The sequence below is a fragment of the Budorcas taxicolor genome, chromosome 23 (assembly GCF_023091745.1).
Source record: "Budorcas taxicolor isolate Tak-1 chromosome 23, Takin1.1, whole genome shotgun sequence".
Taxonomy (NCBI): Eukaryota; Metazoa; Chordata; class Mammalia; order Artiodactyla; family Bovidae; genus Budorcas; species Budorcas taxicolor.
In genome coordinates, this window is record NC_068932.1 from 26,833,420 (window position 1) to 26,858,204 (window position 24,785).

Here is a 24,785-nt window from a genome sequence, read left to right on the forward strand (position 1 = left end):
TCAAGGTCACACAGCTGCTGGCGGTGGGAGGAAAACTCCATTGTCCTGATTTCTGTAGCAAAGCCATAATTACTCTAGCATTTGAGCTCTTTCCTCTCCCCAAGTTTCAGTCCATTATATGCAGGTTTGGCCCTTCAGTAACTACAAGCTTCTGAACAAATTTGAATGAATTTGTTCCATGTCAATAATTTCTCATTTTAAAGGAGCAAAAAGTAAGAATGGCACTCATTCCAATGAAACCAGCTTAGGGTGATTTTTAAATAGAATAAAGCAATAGTAAAGCAACAGACATTATACAGTCACTGAAATGTGGGTAGAATTCAGACAGTAGACTGTATATCCTACTTCAACAGCAAAAACCAAAACCCCCCAAACGCAAAGCCCTCAAACCTGTGGTGCTTACTAAACTCGCATGCATTTAGCCTTTATGAAACCCTATAGATTTAGCGCTTCTATTTCTGGACTGAACACTGAGGTTTGGAATAAAAGAAACACCTCGAGGCATAGATTTTAGAGACATTATCTGTTTAATAAATATGATTGTAAAAGCAATAAACAAGAGCAATTATACATTACACTACATAGTATTTAACAAAAAATACATCAAAAAAGTCATTTTAAAATTAGAAGTAGTTCCAATACTATAAGAAAACTTTCTTTTTTTTCTTTTTTTAATTGGCTTCCTATAAAAATAAGTTGGCAAATGAGGGAATTTCAATGCTCAGTTGGAATCCTGGAAAACACAGAACAGCTGCCAAGCACCCCATTGCTCTCAAAGTTGCTGTTTGGAACTTCTGAAAAAAAGCAAAGCAAACTCTGCATTTTGGAGAGTGAATCCAATTAAAAATAAGGCAAAGGAGGAAACCTTGGTTGGGTAGTTCAGAGTGGAGCATGCGCAGTTTGCCCTCTGGGATTTTGGAAAATGTTTTAATATCAGATTCGCAGTTTGCCCTGAATCTTACCTTTTCCATCCATCCCTCCCCACCCATTCCTCTGGCCTTGAGCCCACCAAACTCCTCAATGTGTTTGTACCTGCTGTTAGTGAGTAGGTAGGCACTTGGGTCCCTCCCATTGGCAGGCTCTCATCACTACTTTTTCTTTGGGATTGAGCTGGTGTGGCCTCCCATGATGGTTCTCAAACTTTAGTGTATTTCAGAACCACTTGAAGAGCTTGTAAAAACAGTCTTCTGGGCCCCAACTCTGCAGTTTCTAATTCAGTCGGTCTAAGGTTAAGGGGACATAAAATCTGCATTTCTAACAAGTCCGAGGTGATGCTGATACTGCTGGTCTCTGGGTGCCACACTTTGAGAACCATGGAGCTAGATCAAATGAACAGTAAGATCCCCTCTGAGCAATATACTTTGCCTCACCAGCCTCCTATAGGTGGGAGGGAGCTCTAAGGAAAGGAACATGAGGACCTTGGAGATGCTGAATCTAGAGCTGGCCGTCTGTGATCACTTCCCAAAATGCCAGACATCTCATCCCCACCTCTGCTTTAGACGAGGACTTACAAGCCCATTCTTCCCTATGTCTTCTCATGTATTCATTTATTTTTCCAACACACAATTTTCTTAATACCTATTCTAAGCAAGGCACTGTGCTAGATTGAGTGTGATTCCCTTTTTCATAGTTTTCCAGTTAAAATTAATTGAACTGCAACTCTGATAACTCCCTGTTCTGTTGTGAATGAGCCTCATTTGGTTTCCAAACACTGTCTTCCAGATTAAATTTGGGAGGCTCCAACCAAAGAGGATCAATGAAAATGTTTCCGATGGGATAGGAAGCCTGGCAGGTTGGGGATCAATTGAGTTCTACAAATAGATGGCGGCCTCAGGCATAATCTGTTTCCCAGATTCATACCAAGCATCTTCAACCATAAACACTTCTGCTTGATTAACTTCTGAGTGAAGCTTTGCTACTCTTCCTTACTTGAGCTACACAAAGGCAGGGGTCATCAGGATGTCTAGGACACTGCCACTGTCCTTTCTCTTATATTTTAGAGTGGGCTTTATCCAATCCATAATACTCCAAGGGCTGCTGTTAGACATACTTTTGTTTCCCACTCTCTCTGGACCTTCTTTCCTGATGGCCCTGGGAGAATGGGGGTTTCTTCCTGCTTTGAGCCAATCTGCTTGAGTCTGCTCACTCCACCCCTTTACGCTTATTAAATTGTCCTTTGCTGATACTATGAAACTCACAGAGAAGAGAGCACACGTGTAAGAAGTCTAGGATCATCCTACATAATCACAATCCCATTCCAATAGGGCAAGACCTCCATACGTTCTTAGACTTTTTGACACTCTTAAACATTAAATCCATTAACTAGGTTCTTCTTCTGCTTAACATCGATTTTATTTTACAAATAATTTCACTCTACTGTAAGAGAACTACTGGGTAATAGCAACCATCACAGGAGGAAATTGCCCTGCCACACAGTAACACATGCAGAACATTTCTCACAAGAATCTTCTGGAATCTGACTGCAGGAGATATTTGTTAAGCTGTGAGGAAAAACCACCATTCATTCTTACACTTTCTTTTCTAAGATACATGGGCCAGGTTGGAGTTGCTTTGCATCTCTCAACTCTTTCACACACATTATGTGTTTCCAGGTGGGGAAAGGCAAGGATACTTAGAAAAGGCAGGTTCTACAGGAGGAGACAAAAAAAAAAAAAAAAAAAAATACATGAAGCTGACCCTTGCAGGGCAGGATGTATATGGAGGCTGCATGCGTGGGCATGTTCAAAGCTGACACAGAGATCAGAAACTTTGGGTGGTGGACGCAGGGTGGCAGAGGCGAGGTCAGTTTTTAAGGAACATCAGGATGAAAGTCCAGAATCTAGTAACGTGTTTGGGAGGAAAAGGCAGGAGCTGTTGTAGGATAAGTTGGGGACTGGAAGGAAGAGATACAAAGGCATTGACAGATCGTGACCACAGGCGGAGAGCAGACAAATGGGAAGGTCAGAATGTGGGTAACTGGGATTCTGTTTCCTACACAGGGCAGGAGTAGGGAAAGCTAGAGGAGAGGTCGTCATGATTGGAAGGGGGAACGGGAGACCCAGGTCCACTTTTGACACACTTGCCCCTTGCCTTCCTTCCTTCCTTCCCTATTCTGCCTGCATCCATGGAACCTGAAGTTGCTTCTTTGTCCCTATGGCCGCTCAGAATGGAGAAGGCCACCTTGTGACCGCTGTCAGCCAACAGAGCTCCCCAAGATAACTTAGAAGGGGAAAATAGCAACAAGGAAAGTGGAACAGAGAAACAGCTCAGGGTTTTGAACTCCTGTGCATGTCTTTGTGTCTTGTGAAAAGAGCCGGGGTGGCTAATCCACCCATCAGCCTATAGTGCTAAAAGAGCTGTTAAATCTAGAGCCAAGAATATTTCCAAAAATACATGCAGATTTCCTTGGCGTATATGTTAGGAATTTTCTACAAACACGACCGATCAGAAAAAAGAGAGAGAAGAAGAAAGGGGGAGGGGAGTGTTTTTTCCATTAAAATAGAGCACCTGTACACTGCCCCTCCAAGCATGTTCTCAAGGTACTGTCCACATGCACAGGCTTAAAGCTAAAAACCCTTGTTGTGTCTGAAGAATTAAAAAGTCCCGATGCAGTGAGTGTTTGTCTGTCTGTTTGGATTTTGATTGTTTTTATTTTATTTGTTTGTTTTTGTTTTTACTGGCGTCCTCCAGTCAAACATTTACATAGGTAGGGATTTCTTTTGTGCTTTGATTCTCAGCAACTATGGAAATACTTCCTGGCAAGATAGGAAACAGAACAACAAAGGAAAAAAAAAAAAAAAACACAAAGTTAGTGGTCATGGAGAAGGATGCACTTGACAAGAGCGAAATTCTTTCCTGATCAGCAGGTCGCCTGTAGCCTTTGGGGGTTTTCCTTAAATGGCAAATTGAGCCCCAGCCGATCCCCGCTTTGGCGTTGAAGGTGGAGTGGCGTGTCTTGCTCTTTGCAATCGGAGAGATGAGTCACCAGGTTGAGTAGAAGGGGAGGGAGGGGAGGGTAAAGCTACTCTCCTAAGAGAAAACGTGTAACACTTACTCATTTAATGACACTGGAAATGGAAAGGTGTCAGACACGTTGCAACGCGCTGGGAGCTGTTCCTGGTGAAGGAGGGATTGCTACTTTAATAAAGCAAACAGTGCCTATGCTTCACACCCCGTGGAAATGGGATTGAAAACCAAACGACCCACAAAAACGCACTTAGAAGCTTTAGAAATAAATAGACGGGGTGAATGCTTCTCTGGACTTGAAGACCAAAAAACCTTTTTCTTTTTAACCCAAAGCAATTACTCATTTATCACCTTGTCTCCCCAAATAAAAGGAAGCACGCTGTGAAAACTGGACACCAGATGTGGGGGCTGTTGTTATTATTACCCCCCATACAAGCCAGGCAGCACATTTAAATTTCCCCTTAATACAGCCGAAGAACTCGTTTTAAGAGAGGATGCTGTTTCCCTCTAAGCGCTGTTTTTTCTTTCTTTTCCAGGTTTCAGATTAACAGTCCTAGGTAAGGACCAGATTCTAGGTGGTTTGGCATTATCACATCAGAGTAAAGCATGAATGTTTATATAACAATGTATCCATCAGAGTCAGCAATGCAGGGTCTAAATGGGAACATTTACAGCTTCAGCTCTATGGCCACCAGACAGGAGGAGACTAGGAGAGAAATGGATCACAGTGGTGGCTTCACGGATTTACCTAATTTCCTGGGAAATTTCCTCTACAATAAACAGTAGAATATAGCAATTACCCTGAGACTTTCTACACCTAGCTGTTAGATTCCCATGCTTTCTTTCCAGGCAGCGTGAGCCCTACTGAATTATGGTGAAATCCATTTTAAGACTTCTGGTAGGGCACAGGTGAAAAGGAGGAAGAAATCTTCCAGCTGCTCTAGAACAATCTAACCCTCCAGTGCTCTCTTCAGGAAACTTCACTCCTGACATGTCCTGCCAACTTGATGGCTCTTGTCCTCAGAATTCTTAGGCTCCATGTTTCCTGGGGGACAGTTTTAGATTAAAGCTAGATTAAAAAAAAAAAAAAAAAAACCTAGGGTGATCAGTCTTTCTTTTACATGTGTTCTGGAGCAGTCTGCCATCCTTAGAACTGTCTCCAGGTGGGGGTGCCATGGCTTGCTCTGGTCATTATAAATCCTGGCTCCCAAAACCTTCGCAGCCTTCTAGGATCAGCAGCTCTGGCCTCTGAGCTCTGTCCTTCTCATATACTGTTACAGCACATACTATGCTCTTGGCCCAAGAACACTTGAAGTCCAATGTTTCAGCAAGCGTTTTTGCAAAAAAGGAATAAACTCAGAAAAGAGAAAACTAGATAGGAGCGAGAAAGCTTTTTTTTCCTCTCTCTTTTCTAGAGGAAGGAAGCAGGGAAAGAGGCATCTTAGCTGTTTCTCTCAGGGATGTTAGAACATAGAAAGTAGTTATGTCAAGCCAGAGAGAGGTTAGAGAGAGAGCCAGCCATTGACTACTCAGGCTGAAGAGCTGAGGGCTACCAGGAATTATTTACCTATGAGCTGGGACTCCACCTTCTCATCTATCAGCTGGCCAGGCCTCCTGAGTTCAGTCTGAGGGACATAGGGCCTGCTTTCAGGGTGACTGACTCGACTGACCATCTCTCGTTCTTTCTCATTCTGCATCTGGGCATAAACATTAATCCCCGGGATCTTCCTAAAACATTAACAGAAACCATCACTGCTGTGCACGGGACGTGTACACCATGGCCACAAATGCTTCTGAACCTGTCGGGGAGAAGGAGGAGGGAAGGAGGGAGATTGTTGAGGGGGACACCCACCTTTTGAACTTGTAGATGACGAACACCGCCAGCCCCACAAACACCACGGACAGCAGCATCAGCATGGCAGAGCCACTGTGGGTTGGAGTGAGGTCCACCAGCGGGGCTAGGGGGGAAAAGCAAGGCACAGTCACCGGCGGGCAGGGGGTGGGTGTGACTCTGTGACAGGCTTGGGGTGCTCACACGGAGGCATGGTGCATCCCACAATGCCGTGTGGGATGTGCACACAAGATGTACCTCACATGCTGGACATGTGGGTAAATCTGAGCCTGTCCCAGGCCCCAGAATGCTCCAACTGGCCTGCTGAAGAAGTGCAGTGGAATGATTTCAAGCACAGACTGTGGAGCCGGCCTGCTTAGGTCCAAGGCCTGCCCTACCACAGGCTGGTTGTTAGCTGCTGGGCAAGTTACTTCACCTTCCCATGCCTGAGGGAGGGAGCTGAAAATAAAAGTACATGTCTCATTGGGTTTTTGTGAGGATTAAATGAATTGATGCATGTAAAGCATGGATAACATTGCTAGGCACATAGTAAGCCCTTTATGAGTCTTAGCTTTTATTGCTTTGAATCAATATTTATAATATGATTGTTAAATTTTCCTATACTCTGAATGCAAGCTTTTCCCACTAACTAATGCAGAAAAGCAGAAACACTTCCAGCAGGAATACTTTCATGAATTATCCAACCCCTCTCACTCCTATCCCAGCAGTTGTCATGTGAGAGAACTGGTTGCTTATATTTTTACACATAGGAAACTGATGGCTAAGTGAATATTTTACGAGGGCAGCTGCTCTGATGCGGGAGGAAAGATGTGAAATCCGGCATCGTCTCTGTAACTTGCCAAAGTCCAGACAGCTCGTGCCAGGAGGCGCCAGTCTCTCAGAGGCAGTGAGTCCTCCTCTTGGACTGAACAGATGCCTTGGCATCCATGAAAGATTCTCCCTCCCTGACCTCACTCCTACAGTGCGGCTCTGGGGAGCATCTCTCTCCACCTCCAAACTCCCCTCCTCTAGCTCAGGGTCAGCCTGCTCTACTTTAGTGACTTTGCAATTAATTTTCACCCTCTCGAACACTGACATTTTGCAAACATAGCGTAGCTCCAGAATAAAAGGCAAACCACACATAGCCCTTAAAAGCCTGGACACTGACCTTTACCTTCCGTCAATTTAAGCAAAGCCCAATATCCAGGAATGCAGGTGACCTTTAAGCACCATTTTCTGTGGCTCTTCTCTGTTGAAAGCCAAGAGTAGAATGTCCTGGTCACCCAGATACAAAACTTCAGGATAGGTGTCTGCAATGCTGATGGTTTCAAACATGACCCAAGGCTGCTTCTGCTCTGTCTGGTGATTCAACGATTACATCCCAGGCGTGTGGTAACTATGACTGGAAATTCCATATACCAGTGTTGGCGAAAAATACAAATCAAGCCCTCTTTGTCAGAAAACAGGTTTATTGTTTTAGTAGAATTAGCTTTTACGAAGGGCTAAAATGAAGCTACATCCCTGATTCTCCTCCCTAAGTCAAGCAGCACTTAAGCTGTGAAGTGTGTGTGAGGAGACAGGAGGGGCTCACTGAACAGAACACCCAAGGCAAATGCACTTGTGGCTCGAAACTGAAAAATAAAGGTCTCTTCCATTTACTTAGGCAAATGCAGAGCAAAGGGGTCCAGGAATACTTCAACACTCACATCACAATGGGTAGAAGGTCGGTGGGGAAAGAACACCTTCCATTTGTCATAGACATTACCGCAACTGACTTTCACTATGGAGGGCAGGGCGGTGATCCCCACTGAACAGACAGGAACGGTGAGGGCCTCACTGGTTAATGTCGCTCCAAAGGACTCAGGATGAGTAAATGGAAGCACTAAGATTTAAAGTCCTCTTCTCTCTCTTTCTCTCTCTCACACACACATACACACACTTTTCTATATACTTCAACCCTGGAATAATTTCAACAGGAGATTTCTGAGAATGGGGATAAAGGCTAAAAGTAAAGCACATGAAGCAAATTAACAAGTGACAAGGTCAAAATAGTCTTATGTTTTCAAAGGACCAATTAGAATCCTAGGTCACACCCTCTTAAACTCTGATAACGTGTATATGCACATACATAGGCATGTGTGTATTTAATGGGTGGTGGGCTTCCCTGGAGGCTCAGTGGTAAAGAATCTGTCTGCCAATGCAGGAGACACGGGTTCAGTCCCTGGGTCAGGAAGATCCCCTGGAGAAGGAAATGGCAACCCACTCCAGCATTCTTGCCTGGGAAACTGCACAGACAGAAGAACCTGGCAGGGTTGTAAAAGAGTCAGGTGCAACCTAGCAACTAAACAACAATTTATCAGTGATAAGTGTACATAGAGAATGAACCCTCATGCATCCATCACTCTTCAATAACCATCAACCCAAAGACAATGTTATTTTATTTCTATCCCTGTCCAGTGCCAACAAGCCCAACACTGGGTTATGTTGAAGCAAGTCTCAGCTATTAGATAATTTCCTCTGTAACTCTAAAAGATAAAAGTCTCACTCTATTTCTCTCTGGACATTATCACAATACCATCCTAACACTTTTGGAAATAATACTGGAAAGCAATTAAAGGCAATCTTCTAATGCAAACCCCACATTTGACAGGGAATTAAGGGAGGCCCAGGGAGAAGCTGTGGAATATAAGGATGAGTAAAGGCAAGTAGCTGTATTAGCTGAACCTCTGATTCCCAGCTGAATGCCCTTTCAGAACAAGCAGAACATCAAAGTTATAGAGAAAGCAGGAAGAATACTGAGGCTGCTTGAAAGGGTTGGCATTTGAAATAAAGTAGAACTAAAGTGAGGAAATTGCCGCAGCCAGGTTCTCACTGACACAGAAAAGCAAACACACAAATGGACTCTGTGTCCCTTCTCTCCCCTTCCTCCTCCTCTATCTCCCCATCACAAGCTGAAATCTTTCAAATCTAAATGATTCCCACTCAAATCATCATTTACAAGTAGGCAGCATTAACAATGCTAAGAAATTAGCACATTATTTTGGGAAAATGAGCTTCTGTATCCCGAGGTCTAAAGTGCATGCACTCCCCCGGCCATCTTTGCATCGCGAGTCCCTGCTCAGCGGCAAGGAGCAGGCAGCAGCAGAGGTTGAGTACTGCGGCCCTCTGTGCTTCGTGGGCGACTCCTGCTTGCCGATCTGTGTCTGAAGATAAACAGGACTATTGCTACTCCACACAACCTCAGATGCATGTCACAGTTTGCCCAACATTACTAGGTGGGTTTGTATGCGTTTTGCTGAGGAATGAACACTCATGATAAATGAGCTTTAGCTTACTGTCTGCAATAAGCATAAATAAATCCCTCTCCAATTACAGCCTAAACAAGGTAGAAGGGGCAAATGCTGAGTGGTTTATTTGCCACAGTTGACACACACCACAAAGCATGGACATAACAGTACAGTATGTGACTCGACAGTTCTAAGGCTGATGCTGGTACATGTCGTTTCTACAATCCTGCAGAAATGCACTGAATTATTACATTCTATTCATGAGGACCCAGACTGATTATGATAATAGCGATGCTTACAGGAATAACAAGAATTCTTGTGAAAAGTGATCCATACACAGTGAGTCCTAAGTAAGGTCACAGCTTGAGGCTTGAGTATACGAGAGGAGAGTGAACTCAGAACCTTAAGTTTAGGGTGAAATAACTGATACGGTCCCTTTTTGAAATCAGATTCCTACTTGGCCACTTGCCAACACACTAAATGACTTACACTGAACCTCAGTTTCCTCATCTGCAAAATGGAGATAAAACTAGTGCCTATTTTAGAAGGCTGTGAGAATAAAATAAGATGGAATTTATAAAATACTAACATGGTGTCCGGCAGATGGTACATGCCCAATGGCTTAAAAACCAATATATCATTGCTATTCTATTTCTAAAAGTGTACTCTATAGAGGACAAGCCCTGAAAGATAACTAGAGTTCATGGCCAGATAATTTAGGGAAACTGTATATATGACATTCCCCATCTTGGAGATTCAGTATATGAAAGTTCACAGCAGTCCTACAGGAAGGAAACTCACATGACTTCATAACAGGGGTTCATAAAGTCGTCAGAGCACATACCCTTTGCTGACCTGGGTCCACACAACATGCTTTAGGGAATGCTTCATCTGGAGCATCACTAATCCCCTTGGCTGCAACCTTGCCCCTTTAGGTTATTTCCCAGTTTGAAAGTCAGCAATATGGCAGCATCATCCTGGTGAAGCTCCGCAAATATCCTTACCGTGGTCTGTACTGACACTCATTCTACCAAAGGGACTTTCTTGGAAATCTTCTACCTGCTCTATGACCCTGGAACTTTGGACTCATATTGCATTTCTGATCCAGAAGTTAGTGCTGTCAAGAAGTTACAAAAGCAAGTTCAAATTTGCCAAACTTTGATTGATTTTTCCTCTCTTGCCTCTAAAGCAGACCTAAGCCAGCCTTTACTTACATGCCTTGAATATCACGAAATACATGTGGTCTGAAATCTCTTTTTCAGAAATTAAAGTTATATGGGACTGGAACATAGAAAGTTTATCTAGATCACAGGAAGGGTTTATGGAGCCTTATGACAGAGCACCCTCATTTATCTAACAGCCCTTCCTTCTAGTTCAAATCCAAACCTGGAAGTTCTCAGTTCACATACTGTTGAAGTCTAGCTTGGAGGATTTTTATTACCTTGCTAGCACGTGAACTGAGTGCAATTGAGTGGTGGTTTAAACCAAGAACTTTCAGATGTACAAGCTGGATTTAGAAAAACCCAGAGATCAAATTACCAACATCCATCAGATCACAGAAAAAGCCAGAGAATACCAGAAAAACATCTATTTCTGCTTCATTGACTACACTAAAGCCTTTGACTGTGTGGATCACAACAAACTGTGGAAAATTCTTCAGGAGATGGGGATACCAGACCATCTTACCTGCCTCCTGAGAAACCTCTATGCAGGTCAAGAAGCAATAGTTAGGGCCAGATACGGAACAATAGACTGGTTGGAAATTGGGAAAGGAGTATATCAAAGCTGTATATTGTCACCCCGGATATTTAACTTCTTTGCAGAGTATATCATGAGTAATGCTGAGCAGGATGAAGTACAAGCTGGAATTGAGATTGCCAGGAGAAATATCAATAACCTCATATATGCAAATGACATCACCCTAATGGCAGAAAGTGAAGAGGAATTAAAGAGCCTCTTGATGAAGGTAAAAAGGGAGAGTGAAAAAGCTAGCTTTAAACTCAACATTCAAAAAACTAAGATCATGGCATCCAGTCCCATCACTTCATGGCAAATAGATGGGGAAACAATGGAAACAGTGACAGACTTTATTTTCTTGGGCTCCAAAATCACTGCGGATGGTGACTGCAGCCATGAAATTAAAAGACTCTTACTCCTTGGAAGAAAAGCTATGACAAACCTAGACAGATTATTAAAAAGCAGAGATATTACTTTGCCAGCAAAGATCCATCTAGTCAAAGCTATGGCTTTTCCAGTGGTAATGTATGGATGTGAGAGTTGGACCATAACGAAGGCTGAACACCAAAGAATTGATGCTTTCAATTAATGCCTTCAGTCTGTGGTGGTGAAGAAGACAGCCTTGGTCCCTGTAGATATAAGAAACTTAGTGCCTAAAAGGTAGCTTGTCCTAGATTCTGGCATATTCTCTGTATTGTGTATGTATTCTCCTAGCTTCTTTGGTTGTGCCATTTTCTCCGGAAGGCCTTCCCTGAAGGGAACTGCATCTCCTGCATCCTAACTCTGGCTTATTTCCAATCTGACATATGATTGTATTGTTTCCAAACTGTTCATCTGACTATTCTCTGCCCAGGAAATTCTGGGTACATCTTCAGGGCAGTTAACCTACAGTCATTCATGCCTTTCTATAGACCCAGGAAATCTTAGAAAAAGAAAAAGGTTATGAATCTTCAGAAGCTAATGAACCGCTTCATTGCTGGTCCCTGGCATATTTATGAAAGTATCACATTCATTTAGTCACCTTTGGGAAAGGGATATACTTAATATCTCAGCACCTGTTATTACTTATCATAATACCATAACAGCTTAATCACTGTCAAAAACCACTGGGTCCACATGTCTGTGAAACAACCTAATAATGTGTAGAGGAAAAAAAAGACTGAGAGGAAAAACAGAAGGAAAGAAAAGTATTACAAGCATGACTTTACTCACAAAAGACTTGTAAATGATAACCATGTAGATCATAAGGCAACCAGAGACTAGAGAGGCAGATAAATTTATTGGTTGTGGAAGAATTTCACTAGTGCTAATCTCATCCCTAAATGGAAAATGTTATTGTAACCATCTATTTCACTTTACAGTTCTGAGCTCAACCTCACAATTGGGCATCTGCATGTATAACTATATGGCTTATATGATATTGTGTTTTCTAAAGCTTCTGGACTCATGCTAATTCTGCCTTCAAGTGAAAGAGTCTTTCTCGGTGTTAACTGTTGGGCAGAATTCATGATGTATCTTGACCTAGACTGAAATTCTGAGGACCTTATCCCTTCCCACATTGATTCATAACATATCCAGAGGTAGGAAGCGAACCTGGGAAATATTAATTCTCTAACATCTCAGTGATAATATCTTTTTATTACACCTGAAAAGAAATTGAACCAGTCAGAAGCAACCATGGAGGCTAAGATAACACAAGATAACAGTTTTATTAAAAACCCACACATACCCTTGACAAAGGACAGGCTTCCTAAACATAATAGTTTAAACAAGGCAACTGCTAGACAGATAGGAGGGGTTGAGAGCAGTTATGTGGTATTACATTTTTAAAAATTTCAACCTGCGATTTGAGGCTTTGAGAAATATTAAGCTTTTACATTTTTTTTACCAGTCAGTATCCAAAACCCCAGAAGAACAGTGACCCCCGCCACAAAGCTAAGAGTGGAAGAGCACCCTGATTCTCTAATATATGCAGAAATACAGAGAGGTGTGGATGTATCATTTTCTGTTCACACTAGCACATTAACAACACTGAGATAATATCACTTGTTTAACTTTTATAAAACCCATGGCTGTTCTGCTACTAACATTCTGGTTCACGCTTTAATCATTTTTCAACTGCTTCACGGCCACAGCTCTTGGTTGGCCGTTGCCATCCATCTAGATTATGGATAGAGTCTATCCCGCATTCAGAGGCAGGTTTCATTTTTTTCCCCTTACTCCCACCATCATCTACCCATTCGGCCAATCAAATTGGCTCCAAATACGGCAAGGAATTAGATTTTAATGTTTATTACTAATTTCCTCCTACACTTAATATCAAGGGCTTTTTTTTTTTTTAGATGCATTCCTCTGTTTTGAGTGGATGCCCTGAGTTGTAAATCAGATTTATTGCTGGAGATAGACGAGCACCTTTCCTTGTTACACAGATAGATTTCTGTCTGCAGAATGCTTGTAAGAGCAGCACTGAGACTGATGAAAGGCCTGGCTGCATAAACATCTCTTGGGGAACCTGTTACAAAGGCAGATTCCCAAAGGTCCCTAGGATTCTGATTCCAGGAACGCATAGTGAGGCCTGAAGAAGTTCAACCTTGATGAAGCTTCCTCCGAAACTGTGACACACAGCAAAATAAAAGAACAACTGTTTTATAGCAGGGATTGCCTACCCTAAGCTATAAAGAGATTTTCAGCCAAAGAACAGGCGGATATTTATCCCAAATGTTTTGAGTGAACCAGTTAGCACCAGCTTTTCCAGTCGCACTGTATAGAAGTCTCATCTCTCAAGGTTTAGTTTATTTATCCAATAAATAATTCCTGTGAAATGCACAAAATCCCTAAGTGCTGTTGGTTGACATTTAATATGAATTCATCTAGTGAAGGCTCTGTGTCCTCAAATAAAATGTAGTGTTTCCCTTTGCTTGCTGAGGCATTAACTTCTAGTCTCACTGCTCTCATCTCTTCTACCAAAGGAGAAACAATACGTTTTTTAAGCTACTTTCTCCCCATCCCCTGCCCCCTGTCCCCACCCCCACTCCCAAATATAATTGCTGAGTTAATTTTGACCATGGATCCTCACAGGAACAAAGTTACAGATTTTGGTGTAGCGTGAGAGGTTTGTATCAGCAATTAAAACTTCAGTTAATTACCTGTCAGCAGATTCCCTTCACCTGGCAATCTACTAAAAGGTGATAAACTAAAGCTCACAATTTAAAGCATAGTCTGGTCCTGGTCTCTTCACCTGAGTGCCCACCTCCTAGTTCCAGCTTCCTATTATGGTTCTTTACTTGTCTGTTTTGGAGAAGGAAATGGCAATCCACTCTAGTGTTCTTGCCTGGAGAATCCTGCAGACAGAGAAGCCCGGCAGGCTGCAGTCCATGGGGTCACAAGACTGGGACACGACTTAGTGACTAAACCAGCACCACCAGCACTTGTCTGTTTTATGACACTTGCTTCTCTGGTGGCGTAAAGAATATGCCTGCAATGCAGGAGACCTGGGTTCAATCCCTGGGTTGGGAGGAAGATCCCCTGGAGAAGGGAATGGCAACCCACCCCATTTTCTTGCCTGGAAAATTCCATGGACAGAGGACCCAGGTGGGTTACAGTCCAGGGGGCTGCAAAGAGTCAGACATGACCAAGCGACTGACGCTAGTACCAAGCTAACACGACCGTGGCAGTTACCTGCTTTGGCCACTATAAAAGAGATTCCAGGTTTCCAATGCTATCAACTAAATGACTGTCTCTTGCTACTAGAGTTGAAAAATCCTTGTAAAATGGGTAAATACTTTGTAAAATGAGAAAGGATTGTTGGCTGTTGACCTATGGTCTTAGAAAATCCATTTATCTGCCCCTTCTTTCCTTTATCATGTGTATCATACTTTGTAACAGTAAACTAAACATGTGTTGATGAGAGTTTTCTCACATTATGCAGGGATGATGAACAAGTGTATAATATAAATGACATATCAAATAATGACACATTAAATTCCCATGAATTGTATCCTGTTTATAATTATATCTTCAGTTAATATTCAGCTAGGAATATTTGAGGGTATCTAAATGCCACAAACATGTCACATTATGGATCACTTTACGCACAAACCTAACTTTTTTCTGCTTCTGCTCAGCATAGCCCCTCAACCTGGCAGGTTTATTTTCTCTGCTTTGAGTGAACTCCTATTCAGCATGAAGGCTCTTTTTTATTGAATCTTCCACATGCAATGCTCTTCATCCTCTTGATTTAAAATTAGGAAAGCTTCACGCAACTAGTATCTGGGCCCCAGGTCAAGCCAGTGTACACTGAGCAAGAGTACTAGTTTATTTCATATCTCTGGAAAAACCATAGTTTTAAAGGAATCATTGTGTAGCAAGGTACAGAGTCATGTGGAGAAGTAAGATGATAAACTGGAAATGAACTGTGTGCCCTTGAGTAAATCCCAAGTTACCAGAAGCAATGAGGAAACTATTGGCATCTTAGGGATATTTTGTTAACAGCCCAGGTTTGTTCTGCTGTAATTACCTACAGGCATCAAATGTTCTGCTGCAGATCCCAAGACTTCCTGTGAGTCTTGTTGGAAAACTCTCCCTAAACCATCCCTACATCACACATCACAGCTCTTAAAATATAGGAGAAAATCAATCAATCAATCAATCAATAAAAAGAAGGCCAGGGTAAAAACATGGATAAGAGAGAACTCAAGGGAGACATTACAAAAGATATGAAAAAGGTCTGGTTTGTTTGATCAGGTAAGGGTAGTGTGATCTAAGGTGTGAGACCCTGAGCTCTGTCATGAAAGGAGACAGAGCTTGCTTTGCTCCTTATTTTACTATTCTGGTAAAATAATGGCCAATAAGTTAAATTTGCTTCTGTATCTTTCAGGAACATCTCTCTTGCCAGTCCCTCTCCCATTTCTTTAGGACCTCTCCTTCATAGAGCTCCAATTTTCCTTCAACTAACCCATTTTCCACACCATGCATATCAACAACTATCATACACCTTAAAAAAGATATCTGACATAATGAAAGCACAGAGGTGGGTTTTCCTGGGAAGCTTACTATTTAAATGAAGGCAAGGCTCCCCCATTACTGGGTAAGAGGTATTAAAACAGGACTCCTGGAGAAAGGAATGGCAAACCACTCTAGTATTCTTGCCAGGAAAATTCCATGGACAGAGGAGCCTGGACAGCTATATTCCAGGGGATTACAAAGTCAGACATGACTGAGTGGGTAACACACACACACATTATAACATGACATGGAGACCGGTTCATAGTCCAACACACTGAATCCAAAGGTAACCGAGAAGATAAGAGTTTTGAACATATCTCTACAGGTTATACAGCCTTGATGTATTCCTTTCCCGATTTGGACCAGTCTGTTGTTCCATGTCCGGTTCTAACTGTTGCTTCTTGACATGTATACAGATTTCTCAGGAGGCAGGTAAGGTGGTCTGGTATTCCCATCTCTTGAAGAATTTTCCAGTTTATTGTGATCCACCTAGTCAAAGGCTGTATCTTGTCACCCTGCTTATTTAACTTATATGCAGAGTACATCAGGCAAAATACCAGGCTGAATGAAGCACAAGCTGGAATCAAGATTGGCAAGAGAAATATCAATAACCTCAGATATGTAGATGACACCACCCTTATGGCAGAAAGTGAAGAACTAAAGAGCCTCTTGATGAAAGTGAAAGAGGAGAGTGAAAAAGCCGGCATAAAACTCAGCATTCAGAAAACTACGATCATGGCATCTGGGCCCATCACTTCATGGAAAATAGATGGGGAAACAATGGAAACAGTGACAGACTTTTTATTTTTGGGGGCTCCCAAATCACTGCAGATGGTGACTGCAGCCAGGAAATTAAAAGACGCTTACTCCTTTGAAGAAAAGTTATGACCAACCTAGACAGCATATTAAAAAGCAGAAACGTTACTTTGCCAACAAAGGTCCATTTAGTCCAAGCTATGATTTTTTCAGTAGCCATGTATGGATGTGAGAGTTGGACTATAAAGAAAGCTGAGTGCTGAAGAATGGATGCTTTTGAACTGTGGTGTTGGAGAGGACTCTTGAGAGTCCCTTGGACTGCAAGGAGATCCAGCCAATCCACCCTAAAGGAAATAGTTCTGAATATTCATCGGAAGGACTGATGCTGAAGCTGAAGCTCCAATACTTCAGCCACCTGATGTGAAGAACTGACTCATTTGAAATGACCTGATGCTGGGAAAGTTTGAAGGTGGAAGGAGAAGGGGACGACAGAGGATGAGATGGTTGGATGGCATTACTGACTCGATGGACATGAGTCTGAGCAAGCTCCGGGAGTTGGTGATGGACAGGGAAGTCTGGCATGTTGCAATCCATGGGGTCACAAAGAGTCAGACATGACTGAGTGACTGAACTGAACTGAACTACAGTTTATAAATTAACTATACGTCTAATTATTTGTAAAAGCAATATTTACTGAACACATGATATATGCAATTTTCTGTGCTAGATACAATGATAAAGACACTACAACGACATGGTGAACTGTATCCTCAGGAAATTAAATAGGAGAGATGATGAGGATGAGACAGATAGCGCTTAAAAAAATCCCATGTGAGTTCTGACAAGGGATAGATGATATCCAGGTAAAGGGTTCCAGAAAGACAGCATGTAAAGGTTAACATTGAGCTGAGCCTTAAAATATAAAGACACTTAAAAGATGTAGAAAATTAGAGAAAGGGGAGTAATATTCCAATTGGGAATACCACGAGCAAAAGTACACTTCCATCAAAACACCAGTGTTTCCAGTCCAGCCCCCAGCTTGACTGAGTCATACTCCCCCTGTCTGCTAAACCTGGCGCCAGCTGCCACGGGGTCCTAAAAGCCAAAGAGAGCCACTCAAGGCATGGCCCTCTCTCAAACTTCTTATAACAGCTCCTCATCCCTTCTTATTCTCACACAATCTGAAATATTTACTTTCTTCAAGAGAGTTTCAGGAACGCCGCTCTCAGGAACGGTGAGGACCCCAGGAGGGAATCGTACAGAAACTGAGAAGCACGGGAAGAGCTAGAAACAAAACAAGGGCTGCATTCAGAGTTTAGCTCACTTAGATACCAAAGTTAATGCATTCCCAAACAGAACACGTGGGGGAAACAAACGAAATCCAGTCTCTAATGACATCCAGGTACCTAGAAACGCTTCCCATAAAAGCAAACAGGGATCTGAATTTGAAAAACAAAGCAAGGCTAGTAAATTCCTGAAAGGAGACATTTCTTTTTCCTTGGAGATCAACTAAATTATGCATTGCCTCTCCCACCAGCAATATACTCTGGCTCAAATATTTTTAAAAGAAGGCTGTTGAACATCTGCTAAGCAATTAATAATATGCAGCGGTGTGCTGGAATGGTCCCTGGGAAGGTATTAGCAATCCTGCTTATGAGACATGAAATGTTGCAAGCAGTGGTCCTTCTTCCCTTTTTTGAGACTGTATTTTATTTTTGTTTTCTCCTGCCTGTAAGGGGGATGAAAGGAAAGGGAAGGGAGCTGAGGTGGAAGTTCGGCATCAAATTCTCTTCCTCATCATGTCTTCTTTCACCCAGGCAAGAAAGGGGATATTTTTCTGCTTTATCTTCCTAGCCATCCCAATATGAATGTGTTAATTTCAATTTAAACAAATGATGGCAACTCTCTCAATCCAACTGATTGCCTACCCAACATGCCAAATTTTCTATGTGTGAAAGGAGAATTCCCTCCACTGTCTTGGTACCATAGCCTACCCTCTGTTCTAACAGTTAAAAAAAAAAAAAAATCAGGTCGTTAGAGTTAACTTAGGAACAATCTCCAACATGAAACTGATCTCTCCTATATTCAGCTTCCTCATCACAGTCATTGAAGAGTGCCAGCCTTAACACAAGCCTTGTCTTTTGCATATGAAAGCCTGGCTGAGAGTAACTTTGTAACTCTCTCCCTTGGAACTGCCAGTCCTAACACTATTATGACAACACGGCTAAAATCAATACAGCGAAAATTTCCAAGACTCAATTCCTATGTCAGCCCTTGACAGTCTCTTATTTTATTCTTCAAACTGGAGCTGATTACCCACATATAAGTGTACATTCACTCTGGTCATCCTAGGAAGCACAAAAGGCCAGGTAATCAGGTTTCGAATTACACTGCCAAAAGGTGTATGAGAGATATTATCAGAAGAACCTGGGGCAGCCCTGATGACTGGAAGCCAGATAATTTTCTCACTCTCTCCAAAATGGCCCAGTCTAAGTTTGGGCTTTTGCCTCAAACTACAGTTTCCTTTTGTTCCCTTGGTAACCCTGCAGAATACATATCTATGCTGCAGAGGTCTCTCCTTCCAATCTCAGCATGTTTATCTAAGTTCCCAGTAATACACTCCCTTTCGCCAGCCCCTCCTCTGACGGATCTGAGCACTATTCTCCAAATCTCCAGCTAAGGGATGAACCATGAATATCAATTGGATAAATTTTCTAGATCTTCCCAACTTTGCATTACTCTTTGCCAATTGGAACTTAGACCAGTGGAATTCTTCTTTCCTGGTTATCAGGAATGACCTTTTCTTTCCTCCATGGAACTATGGATCCATAGGTGCCTTTGCTGTATAAATTTTCCAGGCCAAGTCACTGGTTAAAGCAGTTTCAGATCATTAGCCACTTTTTGGATTTCTATCTTTTTTTTTTTTTTTTTTTTAAATTCTAGATCCCAGATGTCATCACAGAAAGGCATCCTTAACTAATATATAAAGTAAGATTCAAATTTAGGAAACTAATCAAACCATCTTTGGAGTGTGATATGACAACTGTCAGTGGCATGGCCACTGGGCCGATAACAAGGGATGTTTCTGGACTTTGTTTTCCAGTTTAACCAACTATGTGTAACTGCCATGTGCCACCACTGCTCACCAAAGATCAAAGGTCAACCTTCTTGGCAGGAAACAGCCAAGAAGATCATCAAACGCTCTGCGGTAAGTTTGTTCAGGCCTTAGGCTTACAGGCTGCCCTCACAGGTGCTCCGTTGTTGGTTTCTACTCTCTGTGCGCATGCTCAGTCATGCCCAACTCTTTGCGAGCCCATGAACTGTAGCCTGCCAGACTCCTCTGTGCATGGGGATTCTCCAGGCAAGAATATTGGAGTGGGTTGCCATTTCCTACTCCAGGGGATCTTTCCGACCTAGCGATCAAACCTGTGTCTCTTGCACTGCAGGCAGATTCTTTACCATTGGGCCCCTGGGGAAGTCCCTTTCTACTCTCTTATATTTTCTTATTTTCTTCAGGACCTTTTCACCATCAGTATGATTTGTAAAGTGTCATTTTCAATATGTTACCTGCCCAGCCTTCTACACTGATGGAACCTTCATGAAGTCAGAGGCTCTATCTCATGTTGAGAACACTTCTTGGCTCAGAGTAGCCAGCAACTCAATCAATAAATGTCTGTTGATGGATGCAACTGACTGCATTCATTTGCTGCAGAATAGCAAGCTGGCTCTACTCAATCCTTGCTCCTAAGAGTCCCCTTTCTCAAGTGACACTCTGAATCAGGCACATCTCTGCTCCTAGGTCTCCACGGCTTCCCAGAGTCCACCACAGGAAGAAGAAGTAGCTCAGCCTGGCATGTTTCCACCTTCCACCTCCATGCCCCATGCTTAGTACAGTGACTTCTATATGTTTGTTTTTTAAGTCAGTGTTTTTTTCTTTTTAACGAAAAACATTTTATGAAATCCTAATAAAGTAAAAAGATGGAATCCAAGTAGAAAAGAGGCCAGTGGCCAACCTTCTTGGCCTTCTTCTAGACCTAAGCACACCTCCAGGAACCTCCAGGAAACCAGAGAATGGAATTGGAAAAACCTGCTCCTTGTCCCCACTTATTCACCATACCCAAAGCCCTCGGGGCTTTCATGTTCCTTCCCTGATTATTCCAAGATTATGCTTGGAATAATCTCTTCAGTTCAATCTTATCCATCTTTCAAGGTCCTACCCAAAGACCACCTCCTCCATGAAGCTTTCCTGTGTCATTTTGAATGGCTGCGATTTACCACTGCTTTAAATTTCTCATAAAACTTTGATTGTTAATAATAAAAAAGGATAAAAGGAAAAATAACACCTGACTCTGCACTAGGCATTACCCTATGTGTATAACCTAACTTGACCCTCACACAATTCCATTATTACAGATGCTATAGAGAAGTCTCCTCTCAGAGTCTACATACTAAGCAAGTGATGGAGCGAGACTGAAACCAATGGTCTGGCTGCAAAACTGCCAAGTCCAAGCACCCAGAAATGTGCTTAAGCAGAAGTGAAGTTGCTCAGTCGTGTCTGACCCTTTGTGACTCCATGGACTGTAGCCTACTAGGCTCCTCCATCCATGGGATTTTCCAGGGGGTTGTCAGAAATATGCTACTGCCTCTCTATAAAGGCATTTATGCATTTCACTTGTTCAGAGACCCCCCTACTGCCCACTTCCCCCACCCCAAAGTATCACCACCACTGCCACCACCAAACTCTGAAACACCACAACTAGATTATACTTTCTGAAGGCAAAAGCCATTGCCTACTGGCCTTTATGCAACACCAGTATAGCACTCTGCAAAAATAAGGACCCAATACATGGTGTTAACTTATTATTAATATAGCACAATAATATCTATTTCTATATAATTGGAACTACCTCAATTACTATTGAGACTTCTATATGGCCTTAGAAAGAATATTTTCCCCATCATCTTTTACAAGTGAAGAGACAGAAGTTCAATGACATTCATTCATTTGTAAGATACTGACCAACCTGGGGTTCAGCTCCTGGCTATGGCCCTGGACAGCTCCTAAGTCTCAGCTATTTCTATTGTGCCTCTTTATCCCAAACTGAAAGAAAGTTCTTCATAGCATGAATGATTTAAAAATAAAGTCTTACAGAAAGACCAGAAAAAAAAATTACTTGTAAAGTTAACTTTATTTTCAAGATTTCTGTAAGATGAAATATGCTATTATTTGAGGGAATTTTAAGTGATTCAGTGATGGTTTTTGCCATGAACCAGGCAGGAAAATCACCTTTTTCTCTCACCTTGCTGGTCCCCATTAAAACAAACAAACAAAAAAAGACAAGCAAGAGAACCTCCAAAGAACAAAGCCCTATTTCTGATCAGCAGTGGCACCAGTTAGTCTTGTTTTGCTGAAACAAATTGGGATCCCCTTCTGCCAGAGCCACTAGCCAGAACCCAGGGATGGGAACACTGACCTGCTGTTAAGTGGGCTGCGTGGACAAGGACTTGGACCCCCGGCTTCAGCTCAAAGTGCACAGCGTTTTGGTTGAGCTTGTGAATCAGCAGTTCTGATATCTGAAAGGAAAAGAGAGTGAGTGCCACTAAAGTTGTCACACTAACTACATACAAATGTGCTGAGCAATATTTACCATGCTGATCAAGGCGTCCTGATATTGTACCTGGCAGTGATATAAGTTAGTTGTATATGATTTTAAGTTTTTAGTCCAGAATATGCAGATAGAATTATCTTCTAAGCATGACTTGACTTTATATTCGAATTGCTACAAAATAGGACAATTAGGAAATCAGATCATTTCTACTGTTAAAAAATTACCACGGTATTAGTTTTAAAAAATCACCCTGGGTTTCTTTGAGAGTGCATTTATTATACACAAGGCCTTAAAAGAAGCAAATATGTAGAATTTACAAATTCTGATGAGATTCAGACCCATTTATTTTACTTTTTGATAGTAAACTCCATCTTATTCCCTATTTTGCTTCCCTCCTCTTACCCAACTTTCCAAGAACAGGTAGTTCATGGGTATTTGTTGATGATAAACATTGTTCTACTAAAATAATAACTTATGATGTTGTAGTTCAGTTGCTAAGTTGTGTCCAACTCTTTGAGAGCCTCCATAAACTGTAGCAGGCCAGGATTCCCTGTATGTATTTATTTCAAATGTATAATAAATTATACATTTGAAACAAAGCATAACCACAACTTAACATGTTGGCCGACTCTTGTTTCATACTATGAACCCAAAACCACTCCTCAGGCTGATGCATCTGTGCTGGGCAGACCCACAGAATTCTGGGTCATGAAATATTTAACTCCAACAAATAACAAAGGACCTTGTTTTAGTAGTAACAGTATAAGGCCAGATTTTCTAGACAAGGTAGAACTATTCATGTGTTTAAAGTGGAAAAAAAAAAAAAAAAACAGATCAGTATGCTCTTTCACTCATCCTTTTGAGTAATTTGTGAAAAGCTATCAGAGAAAACGATACTCCTATTATCTGGTCTCCTTGCCTCATTTTTAATGTTCTAAGACCCAATGTAATGTTCTATTTCATATGCTATTTAAGTCTAGTTAGATGCTTTCTGAATATCATTCTGCTAGTTAAATTCTTAAATTATTTTTCTTTTTATATTTATGGACTTTCACTCAGTCCACTGAGTTGCCAAAATGACAACTTTGATCCTTTTATCAATTAAGCAGGGCCTGATAGCTTTGTTTTCAAGCACAGAGTCTCTCGCAGAGGTCCCTGTTCAGTGATGGAACTGAACTGCCCTGCACATGAACTTCTGTGCTTAACAGCAAGAACTTGGGATGACTGTCAGTGACCTGTGACCCATGTCACACACCTGGGATCCAGTTCAAGCTCAGCCTCTCAAATATTTCCATTTAGCAGACTGTGCAGGAAAACAAGGTTGTGATAAAATTATGTTGAAACAGCTTTATTCTTTCTATATAAGCTACTCTTTCTCCTGGGTAATGAGAAACTTCCAGAATGCTCAAGGTTTATAGGAAGAGTAGATTTCTAACACAGATTGTGTAGAATGTTTTCCTCTGTGTTCTGTAAAGTGTTACAGTGTGCAAGTTCCTATTCTATCTTATTCTTATCATTCAATCAGTAAGACCTTTCTAAGAATTTGATGGTGAATTTCACTAGAGGTTAAACAGAAAGGTTTGGCTCTTAAATAAACATACACACAGAGAAATGTGTATATATATGTGTGAAATATATAATCATATATAAAATTAATATGCTATGTACATGCACATGCTTATGTACACACACATACATATGTGCACATACATATGTAATTGTATTTGCAGATAAAATATCTTAACTTGAATAAGAAAACATCGGAAGTAATTAAGAAATTGTCCTGTTTTTCAGTCCATCTCATGAACAAAACGGGACTGTGTATATGCATGAGAAAGACATCTCTCGTCCAACTTGCTGAAGTGATGTGTATTTCTTCTCCCTGATAACGTTTCTTCCTCAAGAAAGAGATATAGATAAGAAACCAGAAAAGTGTTCATCTGAACAATATACTTCTAACTTATAATCTCCAGGAGAGTCCCTTGAAGAAAATAATTAACTTCCCAAATTTGTTCTGGTTTATAACATTGCTTCATCAGCTTTATCTGTATCATTTACAAAATTAAACAGGCTATGCAAAAATGGAAACAGCGAAAGTATATTTCATGGATTTCACTTTGCGTCAAACAACACACAAAAAAGATAACATACTTTGTGGTGTGTGAAAGAACTTATGCACAGAAATAGAACTAAATAAAATGTACACTGCATACAAGAATGAGCTCAATTAGAACCATGCCTTTCTCTATGCGAGTAAATGGATACGAAACTGTTGACAGATTTTGACAATATTTTAAATGTTTCCCATGCCACCTGCAGAAGCGTTTATCCTGTATTGTCTTCATCATTTGTGAATTATTACATATATTTTCATATATATAATATATAGTATCTATGCATTGAACACTTTCTATTGGCAAACTTACACATTTCGCAGTATTTTTTTTCCTAGGACAACATAGCTCCATTGAAAGCAACATGAAGCCTAAAGGACACTCCTAAGTTTATCCTGTTAATATTTGAAGAATTGAGACTAGAATTTCATTCTGTTTGACTCCTAATCTCAGGGCATTTCCATAAAAAACATTTCCCTTG

At 41.4% G+C, this 24,785-nt stretch overlaps 1 protein-coding gene across 1 annotated transcript in view; it reads right to left on the reverse strand.

Moving 5' to 3' along the window:
• Window positions 1–714: 714 nt before the first annotated feature.
• Window positions 715–24,785, reverse strand: part of SORCS1 (sortilin related VPS10 domain containing receptor 1) — a 578,854-nt gene continuing 554,783 nt past the window's right edge. The window contains exons 24-27 of the mRNA XM_052660872.1: window positions 22,056–22,155; window positions 5,819–5,924; window positions 5,534–5,694; window positions 715–794 (exon numbers count right to left, since the gene is read on the reverse strand). Of these exons, the coding sequence (XP_052516832.1) occupies window positions 715–794; window positions 5,534–5,694; window positions 5,819–5,924; window positions 22,056–22,155 (447 nt within the window). The remainder of the gene's footprint in view (window positions 795–5,533; window positions 5,695–5,818; window positions 5,925–22,055; window positions 22,156–24,785) is intronic.